Source organism: Leuresthes tenuis, unplaced genomic scaffold (assembly GCF_036924035.1).
Source record: "Leuresthes tenuis unplaced genomic scaffold, fLeuTen1.0.hap1 SCAF_7, whole genome shotgun sequence".
NCBI classification, from domain to species: Eukaryota; Metazoa; Chordata; class Actinopteri; order Atheriniformes; family Atherinopsidae; genus Leuresthes; species Leuresthes tenuis.
In genome coordinates, this window is record NW_027325361.1 from 21,551,694 (window position 1) to 21,576,200 (window position 24,507).

At 42.8% G+C, this 24,507-nt stretch overlaps 2 protein-coding genes across 3 annotated transcripts in view; both read left to right on the forward strand.

The window, feature by feature from the left end:
- suco (SUN domain containing ossification factor) overlaps positions 1 to 16,596 on the forward strand; it is a 34,537-nt gene extending 17,941 nt beyond the window's left edge. For both annotated transcript variants that reach the window (XM_072389876.1, XM_072389877.1), the window contains 18 exons: positions 129 to 240; positions 675 to 802; positions 1,009 to 1,076; positions 1,189 to 1,296; positions 2,029 to 2,134; positions 3,647 to 3,667; positions 3,933 to 3,988; positions 5,354 to 5,445; positions 5,849 to 5,914; positions 6,457 to 6,540; positions 8,616 to 8,694; positions 8,772 to 10,112; positions 10,242 to 10,329; positions 10,462 to 10,566; positions 11,533 to 11,687; positions 12,000 to 12,091; positions 12,838 to 12,893; positions 13,416 to 16,596. In XM_072389876.1, the coding sequence (XP_072245977.1) occupies positions 129 to 240; positions 675 to 802; positions 1,009 to 1,076; positions 1,189 to 1,296; positions 2,029 to 2,134; positions 3,647 to 3,667; positions 3,933 to 3,988; positions 5,354 to 5,445; positions 5,849 to 5,914; positions 6,457 to 6,540; positions 8,616 to 8,694; positions 8,772 to 10,112; positions 10,242 to 10,329; positions 10,462 to 10,566; positions 11,533 to 11,687; positions 12,000 to 12,091; positions 12,838 to 12,893; positions 13,416 to 13,961 (3,303 nt within the window). In that variant the 3' untranslated portion in view covers positions 13,962 to 16,596. The remainder of the gene's footprint in view (positions 1 to 128; positions 241 to 674; positions 803 to 1,008; positions 1,077 to 1,188; positions 1,297 to 2,028; positions 2,135 to 3,646; positions 3,668 to 3,932; positions 3,989 to 5,353; positions 5,446 to 5,848; positions 5,915 to 6,456; positions 6,541 to 8,615; positions 8,695 to 8,771; positions 10,113 to 10,241; positions 10,330 to 10,461; positions 10,567 to 11,532; positions 11,688 to 11,999; positions 12,092 to 12,837; positions 12,894 to 13,415) is intronic.
- A 1,162-nt stretch (positions 16,597 to 17,758) lies between these two features.
- mysm1 (Myb-like, SWIRM and MPN domains 1) lies at positions 17,759 to 24,219 on the forward strand. Its single transcript, XM_072389878.1, has 20 exons — positions 17,759 to 17,834; positions 18,022 to 18,094; positions 18,182 to 18,252; positions 19,010 to 19,084; positions 19,196 to 19,274; positions 19,411 to 19,509; positions 19,624 to 20,191; positions 20,270 to 20,495; positions 20,577 to 20,707; positions 20,807 to 20,910; positions 20,999 to 21,076; positions 21,168 to 21,250; positions 21,331 to 21,385; positions 22,243 to 22,293; positions 22,428 to 22,502; positions 22,587 to 22,775; positions 22,861 to 22,993; positions 23,101 to 23,206; positions 23,296 to 23,353; positions 23,473 to 24,219. The coding sequence occupies exons 1-20, from the start codon at positions 17,779 to 17,781 to the stop codon at positions 23,770 to 23,772; spliced, it is 2,610 nt and encodes an 869-aa protein (XP_072245979.1). The 5' UTR covers positions 17,759 to 17,778; the 3' UTR covers positions 23,773 to 24,219.
- Positions 24,220 to 24,507: the final 288 nt, after the last annotated feature.

Below are 24,507 nucleotides of genomic sequence, written 5' to 3' on the forward strand. Positions count from 1 at the left end.
TGGCATTTAATTCTCATAGCGAGTTAGTGTTGCCAGATAACCTTGTTAGTCATATTCACTGTGGTCATCTAAGGCCTTCTGTACGTTGTGGACCCTGTGTGTGAGACTGGCATGTTTATGCGTTTCAGATGGGGAAGGCAAATGCTGCCAGAGAAACTGATCCATCTGTGCCAAGCAAAGAGGATATCCCAACCTTTGATGAGTGGAAGAAGCAAGTCATGGAGGTGGAGAAAGAGAAAAGTAAGTGTATACATTATTAAAACCCCCCATTTAGATTTCCATGCATAAATGGAAGGGGCTACCATAGCATGATGATATTGAACCGAATTTTGTTACCGTACACAGGCCTGTGTGCGGTTTGCAGCTTGTCTTTATCACACAAAAAAGGCCTCAAATGTCAGTTTTAATCTGCATCTCTTCTTGTTGGCTCTGTCCCACTTACTTTCGTGCAATGTCTATCTGTCTTCTGTTACTTCCTTCCTTATGTTCTATTCCTGTTTCTGTCTCTTCATCTATTCCCTCTTTCTCTCTCTGTGTGTGCAATGGTAAATGAAGCGTGTGTTTGTGTGTGCGAGTTGCATAACCTCTCTGCTTGTTCCTCTGAGGCAACGCTCTTTGTTTTCAGTAGTCTGTGAGTCTGTAAAGGGACCTAATGCAAGTCTCCCTCTGCCCAGGTCAGACTCTCCATACCTCTACCACTGGCAGCTCCCATGCAGCAAAGAAGGTCCAGAAAAACTTCAAGAATAACTACGCCTCTGTGGAGTGCGGTGCCAAGATGCTCTCTGCCAACAGTGAGGCCAAGGTTAGACACACATCACCCATGTGACCAGCTCATAAAGGCGCCTACTCAAAAGGAAACAGATGTTATGCTGTTGATTTGTATAAGCAGATGGCTGAAGCTGCTTTAAAATCTCCTGTACAACACAACACTTTAAAGCATTTCTTTAACTGATGATGGTAATGGTGGTGGTTGCTAATTGATGGCATTCATTTCTTATGTTCTTTCAGAGTACTTCAGCTATTCTCATGGAGAATATGGACTTTTACATGCTTAATCCGTGCAGCACCAAAATCTGGTTGGTACACTGATGCTCACTACTTGCATAGCTTGTAACAGAGCCTGGTTGGAGGTATGCACACTTCATGTCTTTCGCTTTTAATAAACCTTCCATATTTACTTCTTTCCAGGTTTGTCATAGAGCTCTGTGAGCCTATTCAAGTCAAACAGCTGGACATAGCAAACTTTGAGCTGTTTTCGTCCACACCAAAAGACTTTTTAGTTTCCATCAGTGACAGGTATGCTCTTTCTGTTCTCCAGACACAGAGACATATGAGCTCGTATACATTTTTAAAGACGCTAATATTAACGCTTTCTCCCAGGATGTGTCGCGCATGAACATAAAAGCTGTAATTGAAACTTTATTGTAGAATGCAGAAACCTTCAATCAAGTTACCCAAACTCATTTAGCACCGATTTACATTAATGGGTTTGAACAAATGATGAGAGATTTAGGATCAGTATTTAAATGAAGAAAATCACTTTTACATCTCTGAGTGTGAATTGTAGCTGCATAATCATAATTTCATGTACAAGTTGAAACATTTCTCAAAAACTACGATGTAATAACATGTAGCTGTTTCATATTTGACTGTTTTTGTGGTGACATCAATGCTTAGAAGTGAATTACTTTATCTTTACTAATTGCTTTTTCAGGTCATACTTAAGTCCTGAAACAGCAATTTATTTTCATTCTAGTCCCCAAAGCAATTCAGTCAGCTCGCTTCTGCATTCTCACCTCTAAGTTTAGCAAAGCCAGAGCTGCACTTTGTTTTGGATTCTACCCTGAAGATTTATGTCTGGCATCACAACTCATAAACGCATTCCACCCTTTGACATGGCACGACAGACCTCCAGTCGTAATTAGTGTCAAGTCATTTACACCCACCCAGTGACAAAGTGCCAGATGTTTGACGTAATTCATGACGCTCGCATACGTCATCTTACTTTTCCCCATGCTCTGCTTGCAGATATCCCACCAATAAATGGGTAAAGCTGGGTACTTTTCACGCACGTGACGAGCGGATTGTCCAGAGTTTCCCTCTGGATGAACAACTTTACGCTAAATATGTGAAGGTACTTGTTGCTTTCTGTGCTGCTGGAAAAGTAGAAATTACAGAGTGAACAGTGAATGTATTCATGCAGAGTTGTAAATCACAGTTCCTGGAAATGAATATAAGCACACAGACACAGTGATGCACATCTTCTAAAGGATTTTTATGACTTCACGCTAAGTTAGCCAGGTCATCAGGGTGTAGCCTTTCTGATGAATGGATAAGAATGGTGACATAGTGTCTTTAGTAAAGACCATGCATATAAGGGTAAGATCTGAATTAAGTTGGGCTGAAGACACTATGAGACACTGTGTGGGGATGAGGGACAATGATAGTTTTTTACATTCCCATTAAGATTAATAGACTGTTGAACATTAAATTTTTTGACCACCAAATGCAGGACCTATACAGCTACATGTTAATGTAGCACGTTTATACCCTTCAGTTAGACCAATTTGACCTGAAGAAAGTGCAGTGGACAAATAAGTCACCGACGTCAAGCGTCACTTCACAGAAACGTTCAACCATAACCAAGAAGAAAAAAATACTTGTCGGTGTAATTCGCCACCTCAATCAGGATTTTTTGGTCTTTCGATTAATTTCTTTCCCCCACATTTGATTCGCTGTTTATCTTGTGAGGCATTAGATTCTTGTGAGATTGCACCTGAAACCTCATCCAATCAGCACTTGGTTCCAACAAGGGTGGAACTGATGGAAGATATCAGTATTGGATAATCGGATTCTTCATGCAGTCACAATCTGACCTCAGTTGGTCTCCTTTCAGCATAGATACCGTGGCCTCATAGTTTAACTCAGGGCAAGTTAATTTGTCTTTTGATCACAAGCATATCCTCTCTGTAGCTGCCGGTGTTGTCCATAGTATTAAGTTTGCACCCAGTTCTTACAGATTTTGTCTGGTGTCAGTTTTTGACTCGTGTTTTCACACATAATGTCCCTATTATGCTTAATACACAAACAGGCTGCGGTGCAATTTATTTAGTGTGTCATTTTCTGAACTTGTCTTCCTCTTAACTTATATTGTCTTTGTTTTTTTTTTACACTTCTCACTTTTCTTCACTAATATTCTCAATATAAAAGCAGTGAAACGGTTAATTAAACGGCTGGATAGCAGTTATCCTTCTTTCTCACTGACTGTGGGTGTTCTGTGTGGGATTTCATATCTTCCAATGATAGTTCTTTTATTACATAAACTGATTTTGTTCTGCAGAGGGCAATGCAGATCTTCTTTACCTGCCGCTCAGAATCGAGCATCTTCAAACTGTTCACTTTTTACCTGTGTATGAGATCTGTCCTGAGCTTGTGAGTCTCTTTGTGCACCCCCCCCCACCGCTTCTCAGAAAACATCTCGTCAGTGTCTTGCCCTCCGTAAAGTGACTTTAATGTGTCTTCCGAGAGAGCTGAATTGTATGCAAATTCTTGACTTGCTCGTAGCTTGAATCATTCTTTACTGATTTCTTTTTCTTGTTTTATTTCTCTCTCCTTCTGTCCCTCTCGTGTCTTCTGCTCACATCAGATGTTCATCAAGTACATAAAGGTTAGCACTCTTCACTTACTGTCAGAGGTTAAGGTGCACTTAAAACACACACACTTAATAAATTGTGACTATACTTCAGCAGAGCTTCATCTTTAATGCATGCAAAGTACATTGAACAATTAGAATCTGCACACAAACCTCTAGTGTTTATTTGGTGGATTGTGGGTTTATGAAGTAGGCATATACATATGATTCTTGTAATAATTAGTTATTGGTAGAAGTGTAGATGTTTTCAGTTTAATAGTTTTGTCCATTGTCCCTGCAGGTTGAGCTCCTCTCTCACTTTGGATCTGAACATTTCTGTCCCCTCAGTCTCATCAGGTAAGATCTCAAAATGCTAAGTATAAATTCTTCAAAGGTAATTCAAAGCGCTCCTTTATGATCCTGTCTCTTTTCATATTCTTTTTTTCTGCTGAATAGAGACTCGTAGCCACCCAGTTAACACATTTTTGTCTGTTGTGCAATACAAAACACAGCCTTTGAGTCACGGAGTAGCTGCAGGTTTGTCCTCAGGGTTGTTAGGAACTACCGTATTTTCCAGTCACATTTATTTAGAAATTTATTTCACAAAATTTCTCTGCGACACTTCGGCCCTTGAGGATGTCAAACGTGAGGGGGACCTCGTCTATGTTGATAATATGATCCGGTGACACAGTTACCTGCTTCTCCGTGAACTCACAGAAACTGTCGACCTTGGTTTGGAAGTCTGCTGGCAGTTTGTGACTCACCGCTGTCCGTGCTCTGATACAGAGGCGGTTACGTTGCATGAAGCGGTAACACCAAGAAGGTGTAAAGTCATTTATATTCATCTCCTTGACAAATACCGGGGCGTGGAGACATAACTTCACCGTTGACAAGCCTGTAACGGCAGTACGTTGTTCAAGCTCCCACCTGTGGACTCGTTCCTCCAGCTCTGGCCACCTTTCTTTCAGCCCACTTTCAGCTTTCTTTGTTTCCTTCATTGCAGTGAGATTAACCTCTGCTTTTTCGCCAGTCCCTCACAAGTTTCTCACTCACTCCAAACTTTCTCTCTGCTGCTCGATTACCAATTTCGGCTGCATATTTACCTGCCACTAGTAATCTGCACAATAGGATTTTCTTTTTGGCAGCATTTTGTTTGTGTTCAGTCTTTCTCAGCTGTCTTTAAGTTAATGTTTCAGTGGTACAGGAGCAGCATATAGTTGTCACAAGCCTAGAGTGTCCTCCCGCAGCTGAAGATAGCAGTGTTTACTCCTTGGTTCATGTCAGTCTGAGTATGAATTAACATTTAAAACATGGTAAATTATACATATTTTGATATATAAGTCGCACCTGGATATAAGTCGCAGGACCAGCCAAACTATGAAAAAAGTGCGACTTATAGTCTGGAAAATGTGGTAGTCCTGCCGTTTTAGGTTAAGGGGGCCATAAAACCAGCAGCATTTTCACAGGATGGTTAGCAAAGATTATTGACCGATAATGCACAAGAAATTCCATAACTGAACCATTTAAAAAAGGGAATATTCCAGGAATGTACAGTGTGTTGGTTAATTGTTTAATTTACTTGATCAGATCCGATCAATGTGTTCTTGCAGCTGCCGTAAGCCATAAAAGATTTACCACTGCTATGTGGTATTTCAACCTTTTATCCTTTCCTGTGGTGTGTTTGTTTGCATAACACAGTACTTGTGTTTGTCTTTATTCTAGGGTGTTTGGTACCAGCATGGTGGAGGAGTATGATGAGATAGCAGATTCCCAGTATCCCTCCGAAAGACTGGAGTTCCTGGAGGAAGACTATGGTAAGCTGTTGACATGCTCCCAAAGTGCTTATTTTAGTTTATTTATTTTTAACACAGTTTGCAAATGTATTATTTTAATAATACATTTATTTTAATTGAACCAACAAAAGTTGGTGAATGCATTAATTAAGATGTAAATTATGAAGCTTCCTCGCTCTGCAAAACTTTATATTCAGTTCACATGGTTACACAACAAAAGACCCATAGAAAAGAGTCGAATTACCTTCTCGCTCTGGCCCAAGCACTTTGGAAACTAATTTGCAGAGTCGGTTATTAACATTGCCTCATATTATGAAACTGCATTTCATTTCTTCTTTGTCTTCAGTTAAATTAGATTAATTTTTAACTTGTGAGTATGACTATGTTTTATGGTAGCTATAACTTGCCATGTGTTTTTCTTCAGACTATCCCCCTGGCTACCAACCATCGGAGGACAAAGCCTCTAAAAACCTGCTTGGTTCAGCAACCAGTATGTATTCAAACAGGCTTATGCTGCTACTTTTAAAACATGCTAAATGCTAAATCAAGCTATGTTGATCTAAATGAAGTGCCTGAACATCTACAAGTAGCTGGTGCTCTACGTAAGAAGTGAACAGCAGTAACTTTAAAGATTCAATCCAATATAAACTCATTCCGTGGCAACATTAAATGTCTCTTAATTATTTCAACCCACTTGCTATCACACACACACACACACATATATAAACCACACACACTTCTGCCTCCTAAGAAAGCAAAAGCTGGACTGGTGACGGAAGGTTTCGCAGGCACAGAGGAAGGTGAACAAGGTGGGAAAGACTAGAGAAAATGCTGGTAAAGAAAATATATGTCAGGAAAGTAAAAAAGGGGAAATTATCTTGGAAGTAGAAAAGCACCAACTTCAGAGAAAATTGTGAGGGACAAAGGACAAAACCTGCAGTTTTGCTTTGATATGTGTTTTGCCCCGGGCTGCTGCCTGTCAGAAACAGCATGGCTGCAAAGTAAATGAATTGTGTGTTTCTTTCCCTTTAGATGTAATCCTTAACATGGTAAACAACATTGCTGCTAACGTGCTTGGTGGCAAGCCAGAACTAGAAGGTGGTGCAGAAACAGGAGGTACTCAAACACTTCTTCTTTTTTCTTTTTTTAAATGTCAATATCCAACCTGAATCCTCTCCAATAGACCACGTGCTCATCACTCAAGATTTTTAGCTGTCTTATCTCCGTCAGCGTGTCTGAGGCGGTTTAGCGTCTCGCTTTGTATAATTTACTGTCACATGTTGAGTTAATCCTCTTAGATGCTGAACACGTAAAAACAAATGTTTAACATAAATGTTATCACTCATGTGTCCTCAGCTTGAACACCTGACTTATTAACACTGAAAGCGATCAACATCTGGAGTTGTAATCGATTACATTCGCTTCTCTTAAATGATTGGTTCCACTGCTGCATGCTTGCATAGTATTGTTGGGAAACTATAGGTGGGAAGCATTTGTACATCTGATAAGATAATGCTTGCCAACAGTCACCCAGGCCCAATTTTTATTCTTTATTTGGACGCATCTAGGGGATCTGATATTGTCTCCTCTCATCTAGAAAGATCTGTATGTTGACATTAATTGATTAATTAATTACTGATCTACTCAAACAAGTTGACTTGCTAGATATTTCTTAATACCTTCTATTTCCATAAAATATCTTCTGTAGATGAAGGGATCTTGGAAAAACACTGGAACCTGATTTTCAGAGATGCTTGGCACACAGTAACTGACCTAATTTTAGTCAAACATATGACATTATTGACTCTGCGCCTCTTCGTTTAAGGAAACTAACGCTCTGTGATGAATCCCTTTGTGTTCTCTTTGGGCAGCCACACCTCATCTTAAGGCAGTATGAAGTATAACTGGTTCATTGTCACTGAAAACTGATATTATTGAGCGTGAGTCACCCCTCAGATGTGGGTGTCATAATGAAAATGTCCTTGCCCATCTGGGCGAATGTGATTTAGTTACTCCTAAATAACAGATAACACAAAATACTGCCCTTTTCCATTCATCATTCACATTTTGTTTATGCGCATTAAAAGCCTGATTGCAGTCCTGTCATTAACATGCAAACATTGCACCACAGTTTTGATACTTTGTTTAGCTGGAACTTTGACTCCATTAATTGGATGGAGATGTAATTAAAGGGAATGAAGCTAGAAGGGCATTTTGAGAGGGCATGATCCAGATCGAGTTAGAAAACAAAGGTCTCACATGTTTCACATTCTTCTGAGGACGTGCTGGAGACTCACTAGATTTATATCAGAAACTAACACAGCGTTCCTCTTTTCCTAAACTCTGCTCATACTCGTACTGTTTTGCTGCCTTTTTCTTTTTTTTCACCTCCAAACCACTTCTCGGTCTGTCTACCCACATGTTGTTCAGATTAGCAGCTTCGAAAACTGGGTCACTTTATTTCCCTCTCTACAGTATGAGCGTTCGCACAGCCGGAATTTTCATGTGCTAAGAGAACCAGATGTTTGTTCTGCTGCTGGCAGGAGGTCTCCAGCAGTGTTTCAGCAGAACTTTGGCTGTCTGTGTGTTACTTCTTGGCAGAGAGCTCATGCTCATTAGAGCAGAGGGGGGTTACCAGGCGAGGCCTGCTCATAGTTTGGTTTACCACACGGAGAGCTGTATGAATATGACTCTCTTACTCGGCTTTTCTACACTGGGATCACATTAAAAAACAAAAGGATAACATTTGACTCAGCTCATATATTTATTTTTACTCTAAACACAATTTATTTTTAGATTTGTCTCTTTTGGTAAAACTTTAATAAGATAGATTTTGACAAGTAAACATTTTAAAAGCAACAAATGCCAGAAAAGTCCACAAATTCATCCTTTCCCGTTTTTTTTTTTTCTTCCCCCCACTGATTTCTGTCACTCCACAGTTTCAGTTCTGATTCCACTTTACACCCACATAGTTGGAGAGAGGCTGTAGAAGAGAGATCAGTTCTGACTGGTCCAGGCTGGTTCACAGTATTTCTCCCTTTCCCAAAAATAGGCGTTCCACCCACACTGTTCTGCGCCTCTACATCCCACAGCTTTACAGGATGGGAGTGTCTTGCCAAGTTATGTAGTTCAGTGAAGTGATTAGGTGCTATGTGTCTTGTTTATTCATTGTGCAATTGTTCAAATCCCAGGTAATACAACAGCAGCGGGAGGAGAAGACAAGGGAAGCACAGATGTTACAGCCAAACCAGCTGAAGTCCCTCATGAAGTGTAAGAACGATCAATGATAAACAAACCATTAACACTGCAAATTATGTTGCACTAAAAATCTGATGTAACTTCCTCAGCCTGGAGCCTGCAAAACCCAAAGAAGCTGTAACAGAGGAGGCATCTAACGTCTCCAGCGACCTTTCTGCATCTTCCCCCTCGCCATCAGAGTCCCATGAGGATAGACAAATAGTCACTCTGGTGGAGGAAGAGGAAGAAGACGAAGAGCCCAAGCAGTCAACCGTCACTCTGTTGGAGGAGGAGGCAGAGGAGGAAGAGGAGAAAATGAGGAGGGAGGCAGACAGGAACCAGTGGGAGAGCCAGACCTACTGTCCTTTCGCCTCCTTCTCCTCGCTGTCTCTGTCCTGCATGGCCACCCTGCCTGAGCTGCTCCACCGCTGGTGCTCTGCCAGGCTGGCCAAGGAGAGACTGCGCAGCCTCAAGAAGAAACAGTTTAGCACTCAAACACACCCTGATGTGAACACCCCTGTCTTCACACTATCCCTACCACCGACCCTTGCCCCTACATCTCCCCAAGAGGCCCTTCCTCTCACAGAAAAAGTCCCAGAGCCTGAGGCACCTGTCAAAGGCCACAGTGAGGGGAAGCCTCCAGGTGAAATACTCCTCACCGACAGACATCTCAACACACCTGATGCACACACTCCAGAGCTCAGCATCCTCCTAGAGCCTAGTAGGACATCCACCATCCCCCCTCACAGTTTCTCAGACACCCACAGCCCTCCGACGAGGCCCACACCCACCCACGAGGAGAAGCTGTTATCTCCTGTTAAAGATGCAGCTTTGGACCCTGTCCCCACTCCACCCCTCCAAGCAGCTTCTATCCCAGAGACTCAGCAGGCCAGCAGTGCCACCCTCACTCTTTCTGGCAGTTCTCCACTACAGCATCTGTCCTCTGAGACAGCCTCTTCTGGTGTTGTGGTTCCCTCTGGCAAGGAGCAGCCTGTTCAGTCTCTTCCCACTGCATCACGGCCTGAGGACTTTTTGCCTCCTCCTACTGAGCTCCCAACAGGTTTCCCACAAACTGACCCGCATACAGACACTGTTAAGTCAGCCATAGATACTGGTGGGGGAACGCAGAGACAAAATGTTCAGGTGCCTCAGATCCCCGGGGAGCTGGGGGAGTCTCCCTCTCAGGCAGTGGAAGAGACTGTGGAGGAGGACCTGTTGAGCACTAATGGGAATGGCAACATCCACCGAACAGCTACAGACTTCTACGCGGAGCTGCAGAATGCGGGAGATTATAATGGAGCAGGGAATGGGAATAGTGTGTTACTGAACGGAGGAGCCATTCATGGGTCCAGCCAGAAAGAGAGCGTGTTCATGAGGCTGAACAACAGGATCAAAGCTCTGGAGATGAACATGAGTCTGTCTGGCAGATACCTGGAAGAGCTCAGCCAGAGGTGAACCCAGAACAAGTCCTATCACAGTTTTATATAGCTACAAAAAGCATAGCACGCTCTTTAACAAACTGCTAAGTGATGTCAGATGACCTAATCCTATTGTACCAATCTGTTTGAAACATTCTCCAGGTATCGTAAACAGATGGAGGAGATGCAGAGGGCGTTTAATAAGACCATCACCAAACTGCAGAACACCTCCCGCATAGCTGAGGAGCAGGTCACTTTCCAATAACTTGAGCATTGAAAAGAAGTTGACTCACAAACAGACAATAGCCCCATTTACAGGACTGACACATGACTGAACAGCTGTTGTGGCATGTTTTTGTTTTTTTTCTGTGCACATTTTTAGGACCAGAAGCAGACTGATTCCATCCAGGTCCTGCAGAGCCAGCTGGAGAACGTCACCAAACTGATGCTCAATCTCACAGCCACAGTGAGCCAGCTGCAGAGAGAGGTAACGTGCCTGCTGTTGTTGGTTGCTCATTAGACTGCCTGTGGCTTCGCTCCCAATTGAATTTTAGCCTTTGAGAAGTCTCCACCCCCATGTAACGCAGTTGCATCATGCTGTCGAGTAGCTTGTTTGGCGCACTTCAAACATGGACAGAGAAGCCGCTTCACGGTGCAATGTCTTCATCACTCCATAGCGATGTTTCTGCTAACATTAGAACTCGAAAATGTCTCCGCTGTGAGCGACGTGGTAGGTTTGCGTTTCGTTACGTTTTGTACGGTGGCGAAGCCCTATCAGGCATATTTGTCTTTACGCAAGTAAATGGTGAATTACATGAAAAAAGCCTACTTGTAAAGTGGAAACTTCTTTGGGGGTCTCTTCTTTTTTTTCTTCTTTTTTTTGTGTTGCTGCACAGATTTGAAGTAGAATGGGGAAACACTAAACATACTGCTATATCCTGGAAATTTAGATTAATGTGTTCATTCGCTGAGCGTTCACACTCTTTTCGGAAGTAGTTCATTAGTGGTTTTCAAGTTCACTGACACTGCTCAGAAATGTTGTTTGTCGGGTAAATATTGTAAGGGCAAAAATGAATAATTACTAGTAAAATCTTTGCAAAACGTGTGTGCAATCGTTCATGTTTGCTGACCTTCCCTGGAAGCAAACATTTTCAGCTTGTTTGTATGAGAAGGCTTTTCTTCAAGAGGACGTTCTGTGTCCACATGGATTAAATAGAAGTTTATGAAAAGGGAATCCACGTGGAACCAAGTGGGAAAAGCTGAATGTCAGGTAGCTGCCAAGTCCTCAGGAGGATTTCTATTAAATTTGTTACCTCGTCCAAAAATGGATCGTGTTAGTTAAGTAAGGAAAGTGGTTAGAATGTACGGTCCCTGCCAGAGGCTGTCGGGCTCATTTCTGACACTTTTAGACTAAACTAGAAAGGGTTTTGATATTTTCACCTCGTCCCTGCAGGTATCTGACCGTCAGAGCTACCTGGTGGTGTCTCTGGTGCTGTGTCTGTTGCTGGGGCTCCTGCTGTGTCTGCAGTGCTGCCGCAGCTCATCTCCCAGCCCCAGTACCAACACTGCAGCCCTCCCCAAGAGCAACCACTACCCCAGCCCCAAGAGGTTTGTTTCACTCTTTCTCACACACACACACACACACACACACACACCCTCCCTTAACTTCCAATGAATGAGGCATTTTGTTTCTGCAGGTTTGGCATTTGAATCTCTCAGAATAGCTCAGCTGTTTTCAGATCTGTCATTACAAACCCCTGAACCCAGTTTTGTGATTCCCGGAACGGTTTGGGTCACTTCCTTGTATTAGATTTCCATTTGTCAAATGCTGTCACTCCTGTCATGCCACTAACTGTAGGAATCTCTGCTCACTATGAACAACACTTTGTAAATGTCAGTCGTGTTTTTTTTCCTCATCAGATGCTTCTCTTCCTATGATGACATGAGCCTAAAGCGCAGGGTGGCCTGCCCGCTCGTTCGTTCCAAGTCATTTCAGCTGTCCTCTGCAGAAGGTAAGAGCACGTCCACACACACACCGACAGTTTCTCTCTAAACGTACCGTTTGCTTTTTCCCGTCTTTTGTTTCCCCTCTGGTCTGTATCATTCAGACATTAGCAACACTGAGACTTGATGCTACAATCGGCTCACTGCAGAGATTAAATAATCGCAACTCTTTCTGCTTAGCGGCTTTCCGCACTGCAGCTCTCGCAAAACACCCAACTTTTCCTCATTTTCTCCAGCTTTTAAACCTTTCCTGCTTTCCTCACATGCCAAAGCCTAAAGCAACACATGGCCACAGTGAGTGGCTGCTGCAAGAAAGAAAATGATCAAGTCTTTGACTCAGGACAACTAAAACTCCCCCTGCTGTTCATTATCCTTCAACTGAGTGTGTGTGTGTGTGTTTGTGTGTGAGATTTTGCCCTTGAGGCCAAGAGGCTGACATTTCCAGCTTGTGTCCATATGCAGATATAACTAGTGTAATAATAGACCGCAATGCTTTGCTGGTTCATGGTAGACATTTGCAAGTAGTGATCAATAATAATACAGCACATGCTTCTCTGTGATTTCACCCTTGATTATAATTTAAGTCAAATTATTTGTGCTTGCTCCTTTTCCAACAGTAGCCCATGATTAGAACCTAGATTTATGCACTTTTGTCATGAATAAAACTACTTGCAAGGTCACGTCATGCTTGTTACATGTATGTTTTCCTGTTTGCCATTCCATCATTAACCTGGCCCCTCTCTCCCCTCCCCAGTAGGTCCAGATGACTTGTACATTGTAGAACCTCTAAGGTTTTCTCCAGAGAAAAAGGTACAGTGTCTGTTGGCTGTGACGGCCGCCTTATATAAGTGCTGTGTGTGCTTCAATGTCAGTTATTCTGTACACATAAAGTGTGTTAGTTAGAGAAGGGTTGTTCTGACCAAGAGAAGTCTTGGTCAGATATCTGATCTCAGTGGAGTTGCCAAGGTGAAGGATCAGCTAAGGAGTGTTGAGATTCAGCCCATGCCAAATACCACTTTTTTGCTGACACTGTTAGTACCACCACACGGCTAATTCACCTCACCTAACAGTTCTGTTTAGTTGAGTACAGCATCGAACACTATGCTTTTATATCAGAGTGCAGCACTGGGATCATTCACAGATATAAGCTTCACCAAATTCTGTATTCCATCATTCCCTGTAAAACCTGCCCTTCCTTTTCTGACCAGTTTGTGTGCCACCAGTGACTAGTACAAAAGTGGTTGACTATGGCCCTGCTTTATTAGGTGTAGCTACGCTTCCTTTGAGATGTTAGGGGGTAATTTCTCCACCTCTGTGTTTTTTTTTCTGTAGAAAAAGCGCTGCAAGTCAAAGTCTCTGGACAAAGTTGAGACCCTGAAGTCGTTCGATCCCTCTCCACCTCTCACAAACGGGGATCCCAAGTGTAATGGCTTCCACCCATGCCTCCCTGCGCCAGCACCTCCACCCTTACCTCTTGCCCCACCTCCCCCGCCACCTCCCCTTCCATCTGCAGTCGAAATGTCATCATTGCCCACTTACACCCTTAAAGAGCTCCCCTCAGAGACCAGCAGCTGCAGCTCTTCCACCCATTCGGAGGAGTCTTACACTAGCCGCCTCCCCCCTCCTTCTCCCATCTTCCCTTCCTCTGGCATGTGCAATGGCCACGGCCTTTCTTTCACCATCAGCCAGCCTCCCGCCAAGTCCCGCCAGGAGAAGCGCTCAACGAAGCGGCGGAAGTCCCGACAAACAGAGCTGCAGCTGCCTCACATGTCGGGGGAGAGTGTCGGTTCTCTGCCCAGTCTGCAGCAGCTTATGAAGGGAAACAAGGAGATGAGTGTCGGGGCCATCGGCGTGACTACCATGAACGGACATGTCTGATATCTCACACTTCACCTTTCTGTTCACTAAACAATAGCAGACTTATGAGGAGGTCTTACTACATCCCAAAGAACCACATTTCCCATGAGCATTCAGGCGCATGGTGGAGCTGAAGTGGGTATAGCAGCTTTTGCTCAACATAATCCAGCCCCTACCCACTCCTGTCAAAGACCTGTTTACGGTTATGTGCCTTTATATCTGTTGTAGACCTTTTTAATTCTTAAAAACGTGAAAATTCAAGGAATCGTTGATATGCAAAGAGAGACAATTCGGTGGGAAGTGACACATCAGTACACGTCTAATGCATCTGGAGGGGTTTTATGTTTGTTTTTCTCTCTGGATAAGCACATTTTCACCTGACAGCAGAGCATCTATGGAATTTTATCCCCACTCTGAGCACAGTGACCAGAGGTGTTGGCCTCAACTATACGTTCCTTCAATAAGTATTAGGCTGCTGTTTCGGATGAAAGGTGTCATTGTGAGAGAACTGTGGAATATGACAAGTTTCTTCTCTCATCCTTTGCTTGCTTCTGTCTTCTGTTGCCATTATTTAATTTCATCCATCCTGTCTTAGTTTTTAAATGATGCAGGTGTGTTGTATGGGACCAGAGTGTTAAAATTTCATTAGACATCTCTCTTTATTTTCTTGTAACGTCTCTGTCAGTCTGTTCCAAACCAACCACAGGAGCTAAATGAAGAAAGTACTCGCGCACGGTGTGAAAAGGCCTGAATGTGCTCGCCCTTTAACTTTGATGTCTAATTGAACCTCATAATACAAGTACAGTAGCAGCAGTCTGCTGATCCCACGAGCTTACAGTGAATCATTCCCCCCTGTTAGTTATTTGGGCTGGGCCCAAAAACACTGCTCACACATCAAGCACGGAAACCATGCTGTCATATTGAACTTTGTAGCTCTGGTGAACGTAAACGGGTCAGAGGCACGGTCGATTCTGTTTCCATTTTAACTTCGGTCTTTCAGAACTGAGCCATGTCCCTCGATTGTCTTTACTGGTTTTGGTTTATTTTGAATTAACCTCAAAGCCGGTATGGGGGAAATAGTTGCTGCTGAGGGCCCAATGTATTGTATGAAAACATTGGGTTCTGGAGATGAATGTTTACATTTGAGTTTCGCATACAATTACCGGGACCCTGCGGACGAGTCTTGACAAACTAGTTTTATTTATCTATTTATTTATTTAAAGGTCTATAGATTTTTCTAATCGAGGCACTGGTTTGCCAGTCTCCCAGTCCCGCAGGGTCACTGTAGTTTACTAATGCAAATCTGTTACTTAGAGATATTACTCAGTGGTACTGACAAATCTAGTCTTGGTGGATGGCTCAACTATGTATTCCTCTATTTTTATTTTTTCCATGTTACATTTTTATTGTAGATTTTCACTCAACAAAGCTTAAGATATTGTTTGCCTCAGCCCGAAACATCAGCCAAGTATAACGCTGTGGTATTTCATATCCAGCAGAATAATTGAGTATTGATTTTGAAGGCTACGCCTTTATTGGGATCATCACACTGCTTCTTCTGTATGATCGGAGGTGCTGGGGGGTTAGATGCAGCGGGAAGGGCTGAGCTGACTGTTGATTACTGTCCTGTCTGCTTGTTTTCTAATCTTCTCTGGATGAGCAAACTGATTTTTAAGTCGCCCCCCGCTCGTTACTGTGACTGAACTACATGAACATTTGGTTTAAATGTAGCAGATCGCTGCAGACAAGGAAAGCAGGGTATTATTTATTTTTTGTTGTTGTTGTTAAATGATGAAACTTAAATATGTTTCCGTATGTGTGCCGTTTCTGACTGGCTCTGTGTGGTTGGTGTGGTGCACATTTTTGACTGAGACAGAACACGGATAATATTGCAGCTCTCCCATTACAGCATAGTTACCTTGTGGTCCAGCTTCCGCAGCACTCTTTCCTCCACATATTGTTAATCTGTCCCTTGCGTTCTGTGCACCCGCTTGCATTAACCACTCCACCGTGTTTCCATTAGGAGCACGAAATGCTTTCTCATTCTGCATGCATGTTCTCTAGCTGATCTTTCTGTTCGTCCTCACTCTCACATTACACTCTTGCCATGTTGTATTCACTCAATAGTGTCTGACTCGACGTGTTTACCCCACCTTAAATGACTGTGGTGTTTTGTTTTAAAGAAAAAAATTGAATAAAGGGAACGTAGCAATGATTAATCAGATTTGCAACACTAGTAATGTGATAATGTTTGTTTCACAAGCCGAGCAAATCCCCACCCCCCCATCCTTTTGAATGTGTATGATGTGTATATACCTGCAAGCATGTGGGATTATTTTCTGTCTTATGAATGGATGTTATGAGAAAAGACTACTTTGAACCTATGTACACCTAAAACACAGAAAACAAGGAGGCACCTGCAAAGAAGTGGAAGCTCATTGTGCACTTTGTATGACTCCTTATGCCTTTTTTTTTGTTTTTCTACTTACATGTCAAGTGCTATCGTTTCTGTCTCTCCCTCCCTGTCTTTCTCTCTGTGAGTACTCTGAAGAGCTGCACAGTATTTTTGAGCAGGAGCGAGTTACTACAAAAACTGTAGTGCCATTAGAAACTGTGAATTCTTTCTAAATAAAACCTTTTTTTTCGTTGTCTTTAACATTGTGTTTGGGTTATTATTGCCTTGCTTCTGATTCATTGTTGGATGGTAACCGTTTGAAAGTTCAAGAAAGGACGTACCGATCCAATGTTTCACTCTGCAAATGACACCATATGACAATTTTTTTTTTTTTTTTTTAAAAAGAACTGCTATTTATTCCAGATGATACTCAAAAGTTTTACGCATTTCAGTCCTGCGACACATCGGCAGAGAAGAACAAATGTAAAGCTGCTTTTTTTGCATAGTGAAGTTTTAAATTTTCTTTCGGAGATGTAGCTCCATATTATTAAAGTTTCCCACAGCAGGCCTTTGCCCATGTAGTTGGATCTGCTACTGATAAATAACAGTTTATGAGACGGTGCCGTTTTAGTGAAGGAAGATCGCAGATGTCAAATGCCAAACTGTAGGAATTGCTGCTTTTTTGTTTTTGATTTCCCATTCCTACACTCCTTTTTCTGATATGCGGTTGTATAAAAAAATTTTAAAAATCCCATAAGTCCTCATTTATTATGTTGTACACATTTCTCCTGCTTAGTTGTGTGTTGGGAATGTTACAGGTACAGTCAAAGTAGTAGTCCATTCCAAATTGGGGATATGGCATTAAGGGTTGACGATAAGATAATGGTCCATTGGATTGAGCTAGTATAGAAAATGGATGGATAAATGGTGCCAAACAACACTTTTTACAAATGAAAAATTCTAATATGTGAGTTGAATAGGTAAAGCGCAGTAGATACTTTCAGACAGGAGACTCATCCTTTTTAGAAAACCCTATTGCTGTCACATGCTGCTAAAACACAGATGCTTCATTATCAACAGATTAATTGAATGATTTTATAGATAATATATCAGTCACACAGGTCAATCAAATACTTTAGTTGTAATACTTTGTGCTGCTAATAGTTACAGACTCTGTGGAACTTTTCATGCTGGATGTCATGAAATTATTGCTGGAAGCGAAATACTACCCGACTATCACTTATGTAGTTAAGAGAAGCAGGAAAATGTAAAGCGGTCGGAATTCAACCCTGAAAGAGGCACCATAAACCGCAGTCCGGCGCTTTGCAGAAAGCTGTACCCTCCCACCGCCAGGTGTCGCTGTGAGTCACACCGGGCGCTGTTTCTCTGCGGCGCGGCGCTTTCTGTCCTGTTTCTGTCTGTTGTTTACGTTTGTTCATCAACATGGAGGACGAAGTTGATGTTGATATCGAGGGAGATTGCTTTGATAGTACCGTTAGGTAAGAATGCTAACTTATTCCAGTTAATTGATATTTGTGCTATATGTTGGTGCGCGCGCTGCGGTGCACGCTAGTGAGAATTTATTTGCGGTTCTTCAGTACAGGGTAGATAACTAATTGTTAGCCGGAATGTGTGTTTGTCTGCTGCTGCATTAATGACAGATTCTTTTTTGTTTTGCTGGTGTAGTGTGATGGACGCAGGGGGTTTGGTACCGGAGCAGTTCACACAGTCTGCGGAGAAGAGCAGCTCCTGGGGGCTGGTATGAGCACATGTGGTTCGGTTATCTGTCAGGCTCCTGTTCCAGGCTAACTGTTGGTATGTTTAATATTGTGTCTCATTTATACAGCCCTGGGAACTGGACAACTCCATCAGCCCTGAGAACAGAGAGGTGATAGAGAGGATGCTCCTGGAGGAACAGTATCCTTTAAACCGACTTGAGAGGCTACAGGAAGAGCGCCCCCTCTTAACTGCACAGAGCCAGTTAAGGATGAGGCATGAAGAGAAGTGTCATAGGCAGGCTGATGACACTGAAAGTTTCCTTCAGCAAAGTGGCTTCTCTTTAGTTGACCACAGGTTTGGTGTTATGTGGAAGACGAAGAGTCAAAATCTTACTATTTACGAAACAATTGAAATCAAATGAGGAGCAAGACTGAATAGTTTCATCACTTTAAGGTGCTTTTTTTGCGGCAAAGTTTGTTCTTGCTGATTTTTCAGCTCACTGACAACCAGCAAAAACTGTATTAATTCTTTAATCCTGAAATCATCAGGAAACAATCAGAAAAAAAGCACTCATTGAATGTCAAAAGAGTTGCAGGTTAGTTGACTTTTGGAAACATTGCAGACACTGATAAGCAGCTATTTCCACCGCTTACCAAAACAATTGAAATTCTGTTCGATTAGCTCTGCTCCAATTGGCTAAACTCCTGATTTTCCTCCAGTGTGTCACTAAATATAAAAGAGCTGTGGTTTCTAAAGTCGTCTTCCAGTTCAGATGTGAATGCAGATGTGAATGTTTGAACCCTCTGTTATTTGAATTATATTTTAGTTAACAGATGAAACAACATGTACCCAAATATTTACGGCCCTATCTGCAGATAAGGAGTCAGATGCATCATTTCAATTCTGCACATTGGTCTCTAATCATTAAAGCAGCTGCCCTTAACTATACTTAAAGATATTATCTGACAGGAAAGGGGATTCCTGACCATATTTTGCACAGTGATGGCCACAAAAAACCCAAAATGAAAAAGTGAGTTTGTTCTTTTTTTCTTTTTTTTTTTTTTTTTTTTTTTTTAAGAGTTCGCCCTCAACAATGCTGACACCTAAATTCGTTGGAAATAACGCTCTGTTGGATTTTCAGGTCTCCGGCCAAGAGCTCGGCCTCTGCTTCATCTTCCCGCTGGTCCAAACAGGAGAGAGAGCTGTTTGACGAAGGACTGGTATGTCAACATGCAGCTTTCTGTTGTCGCTGAGTTGTTGTTTCTTGGGTATTTAGGTGTGTAACAGGTTTAATTGGTTTTACTGGAAGATGCACTCTCTGACAGCCTCATTTGTGGTGCTTTGCTTTTTTCACAGGCCCAGTTTGGTCGACGGTGGACTAAGATTTCCAAGCTGGTGGGCAGTCGTACTGTTCTTCAAGTCAAAAGTTATGCCAGGCAGTATTTTAAACACAAGGTGAGACTATCTGGCTGCGTAACACTGCTCATATATGGCATACAGGGTGTACACACAAGCTCAGTTGCGTCTCACACTGAAGACTTCCTTGTTTTTTTTATTTTTAAACTCCAGACTAAATCAGAACCAAGAGCTGCAGCTCCATCTACGGGCCATGTGCTGCACCTACAACCTGCCCAGGCCACGTCCAGCCATGCGCCCACTTTTGCCAATGCTGTCCGCATCGAGAGGCTCTCCGATGATGAGGATGTAGACATCACTGACGACCCGAGTGAGGATGAAGGGGCAGAAGACAAAACACAAGTTGAGGTCAAATCTAAATCCTTTGGGCCAGAGGGCCAGGCGGAGGCCGCAATAGAAACAGAAAGCCCCTCAAAAGAGCATGAAGAGCCGAATCTGGAAGAAAAAGAAACCATCTATGATACAAAGGACCAACCCAGCCAAAGGCCTCTTCTTCTGCAAAGTCTTCAATACTCATCTTCCCTCGTTTCATCCAAAGAATTAGGACTAACCAGACTAGATGAGGAAATCAGCAGGACGGAATCTATTTTCCCAGCAAATCCTCTGACACAAGCACTGTCAGACCCAAAGCAGACGACTGATGCAAGCGGAGACCAGAGCTCCCAGTGTGACATCACGGCGCAGACTGGTCAGCTGGGTGACGCCTGTTGTTCCGATATGGGTAATCCACATTTAGAGGTTTTTTTTTCTTTCTTTTTTTTAACTTTAATGACCGTTCATGTACTGTGTTGCTTCACAGATTCTGCTCATAAGATTGAGAATGAAAGTCCAGACAGAGACCAGGAGGAGGAAGATGATGAAGATGAGGAAGAGGAGGAGCTTAAGGCCCCGGAGCAAGAAATAGAGATGGACACAGAAACCATCACTGAGGATGAAAAACAAGCCATCCCAGAGTTCTTTGAGGGACGACCATCTAAAACCCCTGAAAGATATCTGAAGATTAGAAACTACATCCTGGATCAGTGGTACCACAAATACAAACCGCGTACGTATTTAATTGGTTCTTTCACCTGAGCTTTACAGAAGAAACTATGTTTGTCCACTAGGCTGAAGAGCAGACCCAAATACCTGAACAAGACGTCAGTCCGGCCTGGTCTGAAGAACTGTGGCGATGTCAACTGCATCGGGAGAATACACACCTACCTGGAGCTCATTGGGGCCATCAACTTCAATTGTGGTAACCCTGCTGAGTCCTAAACAGTCTTTTCTTTTTGCTCTTTTGATCTGTGAAGTTGGGTTCCTTTTGGATGTTTCAGCTCTGGCGTCTTTCTCTTAGAGCAAGCAGTGTACAACCGCCCAAGGGTGGCGGACCGCTCCAAGAACAAGGAGAGCAAAGATGTGCTTGAAGCCTATCAGCTCGCCCAGAGACTGCAGAGTATGGTAGGTACCTGCAAACCAACAGCCTCTGCCAGCCAACCACAAAATATGAGCTGTATATGGACTTGAGCCAACTTCTGATTGATTGCAGCGGACCAGGAAGCGGCGTGTGCGAGACTTATGGGGGAACTGGTGCGACGCTAAAGATTTGGAGGGACACACTTATGAGGTTTGCATGCTGCCGAACATACACACACTGCAATTGTTCTGAATTTGCATGATTATTTCTGCTGATTCTGTGTGGGCGGTGCGTTTATCAGCATCTCAGTGCTGAGGAGTTATCGCTGCGGAGGGAGGAGATGAAGAAGCAGCCTAAACCATGCAAGATGTCAAGATACAGAGAGTGAGCATGATGAACTGATGCATCAAGTACCAGACATATACACAGTAATGCTGACGCTATTATCTCAATCCGCCCACTAGGTCTTTTGATCCTTTCCAGCTGATTCCCTGCAGATCTTTTGAAGAGGATGTACAGGTCAGTGGCCGTCTTTTCTCATAGTTTGGTGACCATTGATGCTTTCTTTAGTGCACATTTTGAGTCTGATCCCTCTTGTTACTTGTCATCTTTGATAGGGTAAAACACGAGAATGTTAGCCTGCATTATCTATCCCACTAACAGTTTTGATGTATGTTTTGGGTCAGTGTCTAGTTTGAGCACCAAACGGTGCCTAAGTTTAGGGATTCAAGTTAGCTTCTGTTCACTGACATCAATTTGGCAATTTTGTTACTAGATTGAACTACTTTCCAGATTCTCAACCAGCATTTATATAAAGCAATTAGCTGCAAAACTAGTGTATTTTAGGATCAGAGCAGTGGGAATTCCTTGAAGTCACAATTCCAACTTATTTCACTGATTCCCTGCAATGTGAGAGTGAAAGTAGCTATTTTGGAAATGCGTGCATAGTAAAATATAGCATCTGTGAATGTAGAGGTTATGACAGGCGCGTGTACAAATTTGACATGATGATGTCATGAACAGGCTTATTTGCTTTTAAAAGCAAGGAGTCCCACGTCATAGCACACAGAATCATTTCACAAAAATGACCTTTAATTTCCCATTAAAGTTGCAAGTTGTGCAGTAATTCTGCCCCAAAAAATGTTTGTTCTCTTTTGATAATTAGTTTTTTTATTTTGTCTCCATCACAGTTTTAAAAAAAAAAAAAAAATTACTTTAATTGACCATTGAAAGTCCTGCTTTTAACGACAGTATGATGTGGTTAAATGCATTTATTTGACCTCTTTTTTATTCTTTTTTTTTTATTGACACGTGTTAACTGTGGTGGACTGTGAAAGCATAATAATTCCAATGCTCGTCTCTGCCATTTTCCTCAGGAGCCATTCCAGGTCATTGTTTGTGCCGAGACTCTTCTCATCATGGACATAGTACGTTACACACACTCTTCTTAAACGAATTCTTCAGATCCTGTAGGTTAGCTGTGGCACCAGTGTTATTTCTTCAAAAGCATCGTGTCTTTTAGTTCCCTGACTGATTGAATGTGCTGTGATCCCGCATTCAGCATGCCCACGTGTCACGAGGGGAAGTCATTGGTCTGCTGGGTGGAACGTTCAATGAGGAAGCAAAAGTACTGAAGGTAGGAGCAGAAGTGGGAAGTAACCGTGCTAACAAGTGAGGAACCACAGCTTTTATTAAAAGTGTCGAATCATTTTTCACGTAGATCTGCACAGCGGAGCCGTGTAACAGTGTGAGCACGGGTCTGCAGTGTGAGATGGACCCAGTGTCTCAGACACAAGCCTGTGATCTTCTGTCATCCCTGGGCTTCAGTGTGGTGGGCTGGTACCACTCACACCCCTCCTTCCACCCAAACCCATCTGTGCGGGATATAAACACGCAGGACCAGTTCCAGGTAAACATGACTGAAGAAGGGGACGCCGACAAGATTGATTCCACACGAACTTGGGGTCTGATTCTTTGTCCTTTGATTGGTTCAGAGTTATTTCTCGCGTGGCGGAGCCCCCTTCATCGGGATGATAGTGAGCCCGTATGATCCAGCCAACCCCTCCCCTCACTCCCAAATTACATGCTTGTTGGTAAAAGAGAGCCAGGAGCACTCAAGCCCCCACAGTACGTCAAATACAAACACACACTCACTGTAAGAGATGGTTAAAACTTGAAAAAACAGTTCAGATGAAGAGTATCCTCTGTGTGAGTCCTTCTCTGTTCCTCCGCAGAGCTGCCTTACAGATTCGACTTCCTGTCATCACAAGACATTCCTGACTGGGAACAAACCATGAGGAGAGTTCAGTGGATCATCCACAAATACGCTCAAACACCTGGGTGAGTGGTACACAAATCTGATCTTCACGGGTTTTTCAAGTTTCTGGCAGATTGTCTATAAACAGTTTTCTGCTGCTCTGATTGGCCAGAAATGTGCAGATGGACAGATTATTCCGGAGAGACTCCCATCTCACCTGTTTGGAGAAGGTTAGTTGGACCCATCAATATGTGCTGCTTCCACACCTCAGTTGCTTATTTTGTTATTTTCCACGTCCCTTTTTTCTGTTTTACTGTCCTTTTAATTTCACTTGGACTCTTCCATCTAGATGCTGATGTCTATGGCGAGGCACTTGGAAGCGTTGCCGAACGAGGAGGGAGACCTCTTCCTCACTGAGATCCAATCCCTTTTCTTGTCAGACTTTATTTCAAAGCAGCAATCCTCGGAGCGAGACGAAGGGGAGTCTTTTGATATGTCATCGCAGCCTGTGGACTCTGATGACATCGGTGTTGATCAGCTGATCCGTCAGGAGAGGCCCCGGGAAGAAGGAGGAAATGCAGAAACTAACAGCAGCACAGTGTTACATCTAGGATCTGTGTTGTCGACCGAACATGACTATTTACTGTGAAGAACAATATAACAGGCTCTACGTGTTCTGTACTACCTTATTATACAGATATTACAATTTTTGTAAATGCATTGAAGTTTTTGATCAGTGTTACTCAATCATTAGATCTATTTTATATATGGCGTTTTATTTGATTTTAGTTTGGAAACTGCAACCTGAAATCCACAAATAGCTGCAATACGAATGTGTGTGTGTGCGTGTGTGTGTGTATGTGTGTGTGTGTGTGTGTGTGTGGTCTTGCTTTATTACATATGTGGGATCCTTAAACCAAGATCCCACTATCCTTGTGGGCAATGGTATCACCTGGAGTGATAGGTGATGGTTAGGGATAGGGAGAAGGTGCTGTTAAAGCCTCACAGTGATAGTAAATCAGGTCTGTGTTTGAGTGTGCGTGTGTAAGTGAAAACGTTCTCAGTTCTTCCGATGTCTCTTAAACATTCAAATAATAAAAGCATATTTTGATATACTGTGCTTAGTTTGATTTTATTTTTGGTCTGCTTCATTAACGAGCAATTTTGTCACTGTGCCTTAAAAGATTTTTGTTTCCAGCACTATCCAAAAACTTTTTCACTAGACGGAGGGTGACGGTAAAAAATACTTTTCCATTTAAGAAAACAAACGCCTCCATCGCGATTAATTATCGGCTACTTGCACATGTGGGTTCCTGTTTATTTATCCAGGCTTTTATCTCTGGTGGGACGCTATCTGTACGGCCGGAACTTTCGCTGCCGAGCT

What these genes read in the sequence shown, in the direction of transcription:
- mysm1 (XM_072389878.1), top strand. Translation starts at nt 17,779, where the DNA reads ATGGAGGACGAAGTTGATGTTGATATCGAGGGAGATTGCTTTGATAGT. An exon ending in AAGATGTCAAGATACAGAGA is followed by an intron (nt 21,251 to 21,330) that starts GTGAGCATGATG and finishes TCCGCCCACTAG; the next exon opens with GTCTTTTGATCCTTTCCAGC. An exon ending in AGGAAGCAAAAGTACTGAAG is followed by an intron (nt 22,503 to 22,586) that starts GTAGGAGCAGAA and finishes TTTTTCACGTAG; the next exon opens with ATCTGCACAGCGGAGCCGTG.